Source organism: Eptatretus burgeri, chromosome 5 (genome assembly GCF_056783735.1).
Source record: "Eptatretus burgeri isolate ZD-2024b chromosome 5, Ebu_testis_v1, whole genome shotgun sequence".
Taxonomy (NCBI): domain Eukaryota; kingdom Metazoa; phylum Chordata; class Myxini; order Myxiniformes; family Myxinidae; genus Eptatretus; species Eptatretus burgeri.
Genome location: NC_140965.1, coordinates 4,994,691 through 5,007,731, shown reverse-complemented (window position 1 = coordinate 5,007,731; position 13,041 = coordinate 4,994,691). Strand labels below are relative to the sequence as shown.

The following is a 13,041-nucleotide window of genomic DNA, read 5'->3' as shown; positions in this document are numbered from 1 at the left end:
CGTACCAGGTGCTCGCAGCGGCATCGAGTTGCGGGTTCGAGTCCCGCCAACCCAGGACGTCGAAGACCGCACGAGGTGGGAAGGTCGGAGAAAGCTCTGGTTCTCAGCTCATCTGTCCTCGAGCTGGAGAGCCGAATGAAGACCATTTGGGTCCGTTTCTTTTGTGTATGCGTGTGTGTGTCTGTGGGCCCAGTCTATAAGTAGGAATTGTTTAAGTGCTTTTTGCCTTGTACATACTTGCATTGCGTAGTCGTGATAACTCTGCCCTTACGTGCTTCCCTCGTTCCGCCGATTACTGTTAACTGATACCCCTATTGTTAAATGTTTCAGCTCGTCTTTGTCCTTTCCTTCATTGGTTTAGCACGGTGCGTGTAGGGTGATTAAAAAGGCTGTTGCTGCTGTAGATGTACATTTGGACCGACGGGACCTCAGTAACCATCTGCTTGGGTTATGCACGGGTCGAGCACGGAAACGACTCGTCCCGTTCGAGCCTCGTCGAGGGTGTGAATCCCTCGGTAGCTCACCACGTGGACCTCTAGGTATTTTGAAGTTTGGCAAATAACCCTGTGCCCACGTGGTTGATTTATTGACGATTCATGGTCCTGTAAGGGACCCGTACCTTTGGAGTTATCCGAGGGTAATGATCTGAATTCCGGTTGTTCGGTGGAGCCGACTCTACTGCTCAACCTAGCGGTCGTGCTCGCAGCCGATACCCGGCCCACAATAATATAGCTAGATGTACATTTTTCTTGACTCAAGAGTGGAAGAGCTATGATCTTGGCATCTCATACCAATGGCAATACTGGTTGTTTGTCGCAATATTGCTGGTTGTACCAAGGGTTCCAAACCTTAGCGCATTTTTAATACATTAGATTTTAAAATAAATAATTGTTTTAATTCAAAATAATATTACAGGAAATAAAATGAGACTAAGAGTTGTTTGGTCCACGTGTCTACATTGTGGTGAGCTCTTTCATAATAAGTGACGTAAAGTAGCAACACTAGACAAGCCGGTAGGTGACATGGGTGGTCGCTAGACTAAGGCGAATTTGAAATATGTAGATAAGAGAACACATCAGATGGCATTTTTGCCGTTCGTTGTTCCATATAGGAACATGACGAGAAACTGTCCATTCATCATTTGTGTTCGATTCCCTAACCCTACGTTAGGGAATCCCAACGCGAACATTGGGGTGAAAGCATATAGTGATATAATTGCATACTAGTCATACAGTTTTTGACGGATCGGGCTGAAAATTTATGGCAAAGAGGTTGATTATAGTGCGCATAAAAGCGCAGAAGCAGATTTTTGATTTTCGAAAAAAATTAATAATTCGGATTTTTTCAAAAAATTCAAAGTCCCGTTGCTAGGCAATGGTGGCGTCCATAGCAACGGTGCTCAAAAGCATACAACTAGATCCTGGTATGAACCTACCAGTCAAGTTTCATCAAAATCGGTTGATTCCTCTGGCCTCCAGAGCTGTCCATTACATACAAACAAACAGACAGACATACAGACAGACGGAAAACCTGAGCATAACGGTAGTCTAGCGACCACCCAATAGATCGTTTCATGAAACATTGCACAAAATCCCTGTTGCGAACTAAACTACATGGCCAGCATCAGTCAGAGAAGACAGATGCAAAGCGTGTTTGCCATTGCCTTCCCAGATTATTGGGATTAAATACCATTCTTTAATTGTTACAATTCATTGCTACAGATCCCACAAGCAACACCAATGAAGGCAACCAACGTCAATGAGATTTCTGAACTTTATTTATCAGGGAGGAATCACTCATCATCTTGCTTTGTGAAAGTTTGGAACTGCACTTGCAAATTCACAAGAGCACATATATATATATATATATATATATATATATATATATATATATATATATATATATATATATATATATATATATATATATATATATATATATATATATATATATATATATATATATATATATATATATACAGTGGATCTGAAAACAATCTAAAGAGCTGCTGGTGTCTCTGATGTTTCTCTTCAAGTTTCCTCCAGAGACCCAGACGAGTGAACTTCAGCTAAGACTTCAACCTCAGTCACTGCCAAATCACTTTTCTCAGCCACGGATTCCATCCTCCAATCAGTCTCAACATCAGCAGCCTGCTCTGAGTCAGTCTTCCTTTGAGTCTCACTCTCTAAATCGCTGCCTGGTTTGGGTTGTTTGGCTTGATAACTGCTCGTGGAAGAGTCTGCAGGTCCCGGAGTCCTACTCGCAAGTTCACTGAAAAATATCCACGTGGAAATTTAATGTGGCGTGAAAATAAACAATGTATATTTTAATATCCAGCCATCAACCACGTCAACTTTAATTTTAAAATCCCCCACCCCTCCCCCTTCCCCCAAAAGTAAACAAGTAAAAAAAGAAAATTTCATACCCCCGTTGTTTTAGTAATTTTTCTGTACAGATATAAAAGGGCTAGCCCATATTTAAGTACAACTAAAATGGCCACCAGTCTACCATCTTTGATCAGATTGCAAAATACAGTGAGTTGCACATGTTTGCTGTTATGTACTGTGCTTGTGCCAAGTTTGAATAAAATCAGACCATACACGTCAGAGAAATGGTTGAGGACACGTTTAAGTAACAAAATGGCTTCCAGTCGGCCATCTTGGATCCGATCTCAAAAAAAAAGAGACGTGTATATGTAAGCCATCATTCATTATCTGTGTGCCAAGTTTGAACAACATTTGGTAAATGCATGACCGAGAAATGGTTGAGGACGTATTCAACATCAGGGTTTTTTTTTTTACAACTAAAATGGCCGGCCGCCAATCTACCAGTCAGCCATCTTCGATCAGATTGTAAAATAAAGTTAGGTGCAAATGTATGTCATAGTGTACTGTGCTTGTGCCAAGTTTGAACCAAATCGGACAAATCATGTCGGAGAAATGGATGGGGACACGTACGTTTAAGTAACAAAATGGCTGTCAGTCGGCCATCTTGGATCTGATCTCAAAAAAGAATGACGTGCTTATGTGAGCCATCATTCGTTATCTGTATGCCAAGTTTGAAGAAGATCGGTGAATGCATGTCCGAGATATGGTTGCGGACACACACACGCACACGAAAATCGATACCAAATCAATAAGCCCCCGATTCAGACCAAAACCAATGGGTGCTAACATTCAAGCAATGAAATCATTAATCTTCAGACACCCAATGGGGTGCAGATATACCAAAATTCACATTATAACTTCAATAACTTTTGTGTCAATGGTCAATGGTCAAAAAAATGACCAGCAATCAAAAAGCCCTAAAGTCTTAAGATAAGCATCTCCAACTAATTGTAGCACCCAATGCTTGCTACAAGTACCAAACCACTATATCAGGAATTGTAAATCTGATCAAACAACTCAATAAAATTGTACGAATTGTCTGTGGTCTCTTCATTTATTCATCGTTGTCTATGTACCTTTCAGTTTCTTCAGCAGAACCTGCAAACAAGAAAGAATCTGCTTTAGTCCAAACAATAGCTTTGGAACCAGTTTCAAACCCAGCTGCAGTTTGGGTTCTTGAGCTGATCCAAGCTCCAGGCCTAGACTCAGTCTCGATGCTCACTTTAACACACCGATGATACTGGTAACTCCCAAACAAGAAACTTCAACAAAACATCTAGCGTCTCGACTCTAGAATTAACTGCAGATGTATCTCTCTCTCCAAATCGATGAAGTCAATTGTCGCGCACAGTTTGTTATGCGAACGGTGCCTGAATGATCTGACGCTTTCCAAGCCTCACCGCAGGCTTGCTGCCTCTCCCTTTTCCGAAGGTGGTGGAAGACAAGGATGAGGGTGGATGCGAGGATGGACAGGGTAAGGAGAACGCCGAGTGTGGTGGCAATCACGGGAAAGGAACTTCTCTTCGCTGGACAGGTACACAAGCAGATATCACAGGTAATCTCCATATACTTCATATGCAATTTCATTTAAGCTATTCCCTTTGAGCTCGACACCATAACCCACATATATATATATATATATATATATATATATATATATATATATATATATATATATATATATATATATATATATATATATATATATATATATATATATATATATATATATATATATATACTCCTTGATATCAGAGTTCATGACACCAATGAATATCCACCCAATAACCTGAATAAAGTATATAACTCATGGTCAAACTAAATCAATGCATGTCAAGATTTCAGCATCATAGAGTAAAGTAAAGGACAAACTCGATGCTGAGACGGCAAGAGTGGGCTGCAGTCCAATTCAATTGAAAGCCTGAGAGAGATGAGATGGGGTGTGTGGTTGGTTTGCTTTTCCATTACGCAGCCTTCATCTCTAGGAATAATCACCGGTGTGTTATTTATCCTCACCGCTACCTTTCTCCCCTCTCCTCCAACACAAAATAAGCTGGACACTTGCAATCTCTCAGTGAGACAACCTGGGTTTGCATAAATCCTTAGACATTCAAAAGTCGGCATGCTCTGTCCGAGATGCAGTGCCCTCGAGAGAAACATACCAGAATGGCAGTTGTTAGTTAAATGTGATCCTGTCTCGTATCACTCATTGAAGCCAATTAATTGGTGAGCATACTATCAAAATGCACTGTCATGCCACTCTTGAGTTCGAAAGATTATCCTATGGGTTATAACTCACCTAATGTCGGCCTGCAGTCCCATGATCCATGACGTAAGAGTGGATGTATGGCACGACACACAGCTCCCGCAAGTTCATGCTTCTCAGCAGCTGCTGCGGCGACGGACAAGACGAGCGGCGATGTTCCAGCCTCGCTCAGCTGATGTCCCTGCTGACCAAACCATTGCAGCAAAGCTGTTGGCTGGCCACCTGGCCACTGACACGACAGGAAAGCAGAAGCAGAGTGCTTTGAGAAATCTGCTTGGCAATGAGGTTCTCCGGGAGGAAGGACTAGGGTGGCAGGGTCGTTGGGAGATAACACAGAGTTTGACATAAATCAGCATTGTGAATAAGTTTAACAAATACGACGCTCATGTTGAGCAAGTTGGTCGTCCATAGCCTGAGCCAAGGTCAGAAAATCCACAGGAAGTTATACCAGCATATTCAAAAGAATTTTGATATTTGATCGTCAACAATAATTACAGAAGAGGGCAGAGGGGAAGAAGTCCACAGTTGTGCTCAAAACTCGAGTGCAGTTCAGGTGTCCATTGCTGAGACTCACAGACAGTTTGCCTGCAGGCTCGCTGTGCAGTCGGATGGAGGCAAAGGCAGGTAAACTCGCTCCGGTTTCTGAGCTCTTTCCCTTCCAACACCTACTCCAAACACACAGAATATGAAACCCTCTCATTTCACTAAAATCAAGTGTTATTTACAATGCTCTGCAATCCTCCCACTTTCCCATCAAGCTCTTTCTCATTTTCACCTCTGCCACCGAAGGTGGACGGACGTTATGCATTTCACTTTTGTTGGTTACTTGCGAAATCGAAGATTCGCAACTTTATTGGTCTGTTAGTCTGCATGTCAATCCCGACAAGTCACATTTTTCTCCGACCTTTACAAAACTCAACCACCTGGTAGAGGTAGTGATAAGCTGAAAAAGCCTATTATTTTTGAGGTCAATAGGTCAAAAGGTCAAGCTCACATCATCAATTTTCATCCTAATAACTTGAAATTTGAACAAGATTCGCATATTGGAATCTCAGACTTGGTTCATCAAAAACCAGAACGATCAATTTAGAATTTTTGATATGTCAACAGTTTCCATGACACCAATTTCACCCATTAAAATCAAATGGGTCTTTGTGTGGATTTATTACGACGAAGCCTCAATAATTTTTCAAGCTATCAAAGTTAAACTTACATTAAACTTGGTCAAAGGTCACGGCCGTCCAAAATAGACTGGAAACATTTATTAAAAACTTGAAAGCATGAAGCAATGTGAAACAAACGTGTTTTTGGTAGAAGTGACTGCTGCGGTTATTGTTGATAATTTGAGTGTGCAGAATTAAATCACCAGGCTGAAATTTTAGTTATTTCGCCACGATAAAATAAAAACAAGGTGGCCGACAAAACACAATTTTGGTTATAATTGTGAATGTTTCTCTTTTTTTTCTCACATACTTGCTAATTTTTCAGTCTTTCAGAAGAAACTAAGACCTCAGTGCACAAGAAGCATGTCGCTGCTCTGTCACTTGTTGCTGTGCACCATATAAAAAAATGGAATGGTAGAAAGCCGAGGCATGATGAGCCATGATCACTTGTTGCTCTTGGGCATGATGAGCCGCGATCTACACGGTCTCAGCTGCATGCTCCCCTATTTCCATAGGTATGACTGTTACATCTATGGCAGATGGGGCCCAATCAATCTAGCGGAGATGCACCAACTCCCAAAAGAAGTGTTACTTGAGTTCCAGTCGGGGAACTTTGTTGTCAAAAGATCATCTCAGAAGTTCAACCAGGTAGACGCTGATCATGGGCAGGAGTGACTGAATGGCACAGGAAAAAGGGGAGGAGGCATAGTGGAGATGACGACGACAACCTCTGCACTCAGCAGGTGGGCTCTGTCCTACAATTTGCGGTCAAACTGAGCTGCAGACACCCATGCACCGTTCCAGGTGTGCCCTGAAGACAGCCGCATACACACAACGAGGCGAAGCCAGGGAGACAGAAACATGACCAAAAAGATGAGGATTCAAAAAGGATGACGTACCTTGCAGCAGCTCAATGTCTTCTCATGCGAGGTTCACCCCACTTCTCTTTACAACATTGCTACCAAGGATCTAGCCACTGATGCAATTCAGGATTCCATTTTGAACGCCAAAGAACTTGGAAAGCAGAGCGTTGAAACGTTCGTTGAACAGAGACTGGTAGTAAAGAATGGAGAATCCTCTGCAGTCGCATTCCATGCTACAACAACAAGGAAGAATGCTTCACCTTTTGAACGTTTGTACGAAGTAGTAAGAGACAGAAAAACAAAAAGAAAAAAAACAACAGTCCTGAAAGCTGATAGAAGTGTCATGCAATGCCTTGTCATTGCCTATGAAACTGGCCAAAAGGTTGACCTCCAACAATGTGCCAATATAATGAACAGAGATTAATGGATCCTTGGGAACCGGCACTAAATCTGTGCTGGCAGACATAGTCACAGCAGACACTGATTGCCCTTAAACCATTGAACTCCGAGGTGTGCCGTCGTGTCTAATAATAGATGGACAGGCACGAGTCGTTGCCCTTGGGAAGCCCATTGGAGCAAATACACTTGGCAACCTTGAAAATATATTCACAACTTTAGTGTTGCATGCTAATCCATCATTCAGGCGAATAGATGTTGTTTCCGACAGATATCGGGAGGAGTCTATCAAGACTGGTACGAGAAAGCGACGCACCAAGACCACTCGACCTATTTAGCGCGTCATTGAAGGGCGTGAAGTGCCTCTTCCCATTAGCTGGCCAAACTTCCGAGCCTTGCCCGAGAACAAGGCCGACTTGGCATGCTTTCTAGCAGAACAGCTTCTGGCAAAGAGGCACCACCAGACAGGGAGCTGCTTGTTCCACAATTCTAAACCGATTGTCATGAAACGTTACCAACTGGTCGAGGTAGTCTCAACTGAGAAGCCGATTGATTTTGAGGTCAAAGGTCATCTTGAGGTCAAATTTCTAAAATCGTCATTTTTCATCTGCTTGACTTGAAATTTGAACACGATTTGCATATTGCGTCACTGAATTGGGAAACCAACTATTTGAGGTCAAAAGGTCAAAGGTAAACAACTCAAGGTCAAACTTTGAAAATCCATTTTTATCTGAAAAATCGTCAATTTTCATCCAATTGACTTGAAAATTAAACAGCAATTTCATAGTGGATCACTGAATTGGGAAAGCAACTATTTTTGAGATAAAATGGTCAAAGGTTAAGTCAAGGTCAAGCTCCTAAAATAATCAATTTTCAACTGAAAAATGGTCAACTTTAACTTGAACTTGAAAGCGACGCACCAAGACCTTTAACTTTAACTCCTTTAACTTGAAAGTTGAATCGGATTTGCATAGTCCATCACTGAATTGGGAAAGCAACTATTTTCGAGGTCAAAGGTCATCTAAAATCAAATTTCATCTGGAAAAAATCGTCAATTTTCATCTGATTGAGCTGAAAATTAAGCAGCAATTGCATAGTGCATTAACTATTTTTTAGGATTTGGAAATCAACTATTTTTGAGGTCAAAAGGTCAAAGGTCAACTCAAGGTCAAACTTCTAGAATCATCAATTTCAATCTGAAAAATAATCAATTTTCATCCTAATGACCTGAGCTTTGATTAAGATTGTCAATTTTAATCTTAATGAAATCGACAATTTGATGTATCCATGGCAACCTTTGGAGAGAGGGGGGCAGGGGGTGGATTTTGCAAGTATCGTGCTCTGCATAACGTCTTTTTCTTGTTTGTTTAACTGTCCGCTCACCTTTATTCACCTACATATCACAATTTTAATTTTTTTCACAAAACTTCACAAAATAGCAAAGTTCGTGGTCCGACGGAATACTATTTATTTTTGAGGTCAAAAGGTCAACATAGGCCAAGGGACAACATATTTAAATTTCTAAAACCCTCAATTTTCATCTGATTGACTTCAAATTTGAAGAGCATTTTTTTTGAAGAGCAAATTTGAAGAAATTTGAAGGTCACCAAGTTCAACCATTATTTTTGAGGTCAACATATAGGACTAATTTCTAAAATTGTCAATTTTCATCCAATTGACTTTATATTTGAAGAGGATTTACATGTCAGGTCAATGAATTCAACCACCTATTATTTTTGAGGTCAATATAGGTCACAAGGTCAACATAGACCAAAAGGTCAACATAGGCCAAGTTTCGAAAATCCTCAACTGTAATCTGATTAACTTGAAATTTGAAGAGCATTTGCATATCAGTTCAATGAATTCAACCACATATTATTTTTCAGGTCACTATCAGCCAAAAGGTCAACATAGGCCAAAAGATCAATGTGAGCCAAATTTCTAAAATCGTTTCTAAAATTATTAATTTTCATCCAATTGACTTTAAATTTGAAGAACATTTGCATATTAGCTTACTGAATTGAAGCACCAATTATATTTGAGGTCAACATAGGCCAAACGTCAACAACTTAGGTGGAATTTCTAAAATCCTCAATTGTCATCCCATTGACTTGAAATTTGAAGAGGATTTACATGTCAGGTCAATGAATTCAACCACCTATTATTTTTGAGGTCAATATAGGTCACAAGGTCAACATAGACCAAAAGGTCAACATAGGCCAAGTTTCGAAAATCCTCAACTGTAATCTGATTAACTTGAAATTTGAAGAGCATTTGCATATCAGTTCAATGAATTCAACCACATATTATTTTTCAGGTCACTATCAGCCAAAAGGTCAACATAGGCCAAAAGATCAATGTGAGCCAAATTTCTAAAATCGTTTCTAAAATTATTAATTTTCATCCAATTGACTTTAAATTTGAAGAACATTTGCATATTAGCTTACTGAATTGAAGCACCAATTATATTTGAGGTCAACATAGGCCAAACGTCAACAACTTAGGTGGAATTTCTAAAATCCTCAATTGTCATCCCATTGACTTGAAATTTGAAGAGGATTTACATGTCAGGTCAATGAATTCAACCACCTATTATTTTTGAGGTCAATATAGGTCACAAGGTCAACATAGACCAAAAGGTCAACATAGGCCAAGTTTCGAAAATCCTCAACTGTAATCTGATTAACTTGAAATTTGAAGAGCATTTGCATATCAGTTCAATGAATTCAACCACATATTATTTTTCAGGTCACTATCAGCCAAAAGGTCAACATAGGCCAAAAGATAAATGTGAGCCAAATTTCTAAAATCGTTTCTAAAATTATTAATTTTCATCCAATTGACTTTAAATTTGAAGAACATTTGCATATTAGCTTACTGAATTGAAGCACCAATTATATTTGAGGTCAACATAGGCCAAACGTCAACAACTTAGGTGGAATTTCTAAAATCCTCAATTGTCATCCCATTGACTTGAAATTTGAAGAGGATTTACATGTCAGGTCAATGAATTCAACCACCTATTATTTTTGAGGTCAACAGAGACCAAAAGGTCAACATCGGCCAAATTTCTAAAATCCTCAACTTTAATCCAATTAACTTGAAATTTGAAGAGCATTTGCATATCAGGTCATTGAATTCAACCACCTATTATTTTTGCGGTCAATATCAGCCAAAAGGTCAACATGGGCCAAATTTCTAAAATTGTCAATTTCCATCCGATTGACTTAAAATTTGAAGATGATTTGCATATCAGGTCAATGAATTCAACCACCAATTATTTTTAAGGTCAAAACAGGCCTAATCTCTAAAATTGAGAGATAGGGCCAAACACTGTGCATATATATATATATATATATATATATATATATATATATATATATATATATATATATATATATATATATATATATATCTCTCAAAAAGTTGTGGGCGAGTTATGACAACACTAGGGTGGTTGAGTTGGTTAGGTGACAAGAACAAGTGGATTCGATTTTGGTTCAGATCGAGCCCATCAGTGGGAAACAAAACGTAAACTGTTCAGCCTGGCAGAGGTATATGCTCTACCGAGTGCCGTTCTACTTTGTTCTATTTTGCCAAGTGACGCTCCATCGGTGATTTGTCATTTGTTTGTTTTCGAGCAAGATATCTCAAAACGTTATGGAAGGATTCGGACGAAACTTGGTGGACAGCAGGTTGGGTATTTGACAAGGACAAATTGATTAGATTTGGGTGAAGATTCGATTCGAGAATTTTTTTAATTTTCTAAGTGATTCTTCACGATTAAGAGATGGGGCCAAAACCAATATATAACACGATATTTAAAAATGTTGTGGATGGATGATGACAAAACTTGGCGGATGAGTATGTGACAAGAACAAGCCCATTCAATTTTGGTTCAGGTGCAGATGCAGATCCAGCCCATCAGTGGGATACAAAACGTAAAATATTCAGCCTGGGGGAGGTATACACTCCAGTGAGTGCAGCTCCAGTTTAACAATGTGATCCCAGTCACATGTTTTATACCTTGCTTTCAAGGATTCCCCCACTCACCCAAAAGAAAATAAAATACCCAAGGCAGGCTGTTGATGAAGTCACAATCATTGCAGATAGACTTAAATGTCGAAGGAGGTAGAAAGAGAAGAGTTTAAAAAGCATAATTAAGAGTACACAGAAGAGAAATAGTTAATTAAAAGTGAAATCAGATGTGTGACAGAGCTGGATGAGGACGTTGGTCTTCACCTGAGCGTTTGATGCCATCTTTCTTTCTCCGATAGTAGAAGCTCCAAGGTTGTTCTCCTGTTCAATTCCCGTTTCACCACCTCTTACCCAGGTTATAGAGGCCTCTGGGACTCCTCCCTCCCACATGCAGGTCAAGGTGATATGACGATAGTCATTGGTCGGTTTTACAGAACATCTGGGGTCCTGATCTGGAGCATCTATAAAGGTCGGATCAAAGTTAAGCAAGATTTAAATTACAGCTTGGTAAAAACCTTGATTACAGTGCTTGGTAAAACAGAAACTTAAAAACGCCCAGATAGTACAGGTATCAGGTTTGATGTAATTTATAATGCTTGGTCCAACCACACATGTGACATCACATGGACATCCTGAGAAGTTGGTTCAATCTTACAGAAATTCCATTGTTATTTAAGAAAAAATTATTCAACAAACGTCTCACTAATATTGCTTTTGCAATAGGATACAACTTGCTTCTGGACTTGAAACAACTTCATTGCCTTGCTACTCCCATTTTATTTTCAGTGTTCACAAGGTGTTGATGGATCGAATTAACGACTTGTTTTATCTGTTGTTACTAGGTTTTCAGGCTAAGTATAAATTCACAAGAAATGAAATCCCATTAACATTTTCATTGCGATATTCTAGCCTGGATCCCGCCTTCAAGCAAAGACGTTTAATTAAAATCGACTGAAATATGCTTGAATTGACCTGTGAGTGACACCACCAACCACCAATGTCCCTCCCCTCCATCACCACAGACTGCCCTGAACACCGTCTCGACCGATTCTCTGATCAATAACATTTCTTCATTGGTGGCAGATATTTTATCCGATTCAATGTCCCAACCATACTCTGTCTTTACAGAGCGTTGGTTCTGCTGAAGCGGTTTATTGGCCTGGGGTCATACTGGGAGATTTGCCATTCTTTTCCCTGCAGTAGTTCGGGCAGGAATTTAGAATTTGGCCATGGTGCCGGCAATAGCTTGCAAACTCTTCAAGGAGGACACCGACAGTTTTTAGCTGGGTAGGGAATTGAACCCAGGCGAGTAGACGGCGAAGGGGTGAGTATACATACCTTCAGGCCACCCTGTCTTGGTGTTGGCTTAACGGTTAAGGTGGCTGGCTTACGATCCTAGGGTCTTGTTGAGTTCAAGCCCATTGGGCCATTGAATTAACACAAGGTAGGGTTGACTCAACCAGTCATTCCTTCCGAAGTCGGCAAAATGAGTACCAGTGTGCTGGTAAACGGGCATTGCATCAGTGGCACAGCTGTGCCCCCAGCCATTGAGGTTACTTGCAGCCTTCTGCTGCACATGAAGGAGGTGGGAGGATGAGGAGGCCATCCTGTCAGCTCAATTTTGTCATGTGGTGAAAAATATATAAATATATATATATATATATATATATATATTTACATATATATTTATATATATATATATACACATATTTCCATATATATGTTGTTGTTCATCTTTCAGCTGCTCCCGTTAGGGGTCGCCACAGCGGATCATCCGTTATGATCCGCATACTGATTTGGCACAGGTTTTACGCCGGATGCCCTTCCTGACGCAACCCTGGTCGCCTCTTACGACACAGGGATCAGGATTTGGGTTTCGCCATGATTCCGGGCTGCTCTACACCCTGCCCAGTGCAGAGCCCCCGTCCTCAAGCGATCCTCCAACCCAAGCCTCCGAGTAGCCGGATTACAGGCGCACGCCACTACGC

At 40.3% G+C, this 13,041-nt stretch overlaps 1 protein-coding gene across 1 annotated transcript in view; it reads right to left on the bottom strand.

The window, feature by feature from the left end:
- Positions 1–1,973: 1,973 nt before the first annotated feature.
- The window catches only part of LOC147025746 (V-set and immunoglobulin domain-containing protein 10-like 2), a 51,734-nt gene continuing 40,666 nt past the window's right edge, over positions 1,974–13,041 (bottom strand). The window contains exons 8-13 of the mRNA XM_085880457.1: positions 11,318–11,514; positions 5,228–5,318; positions 4,687–4,956; positions 3,788–3,913; positions 3,464–3,485; positions 1,974–2,271 (exon numbers count right to left, since the gene is read on the bottom strand). Coding sequence (XP_085736583.1) covers positions 2,031–2,271; positions 3,464–3,485; positions 3,788–3,913; positions 4,687–4,956; positions 5,228–5,318; positions 11,318–11,514 — 947 coding nt within the window. The 3' untranslated portion in view covers positions 1,974–2,030. The remainder of the gene's footprint in view (positions 2,272–3,463; positions 3,486–3,787; positions 3,914–4,686; positions 4,957–5,227; positions 5,319–11,317; positions 11,515–13,041) is intronic.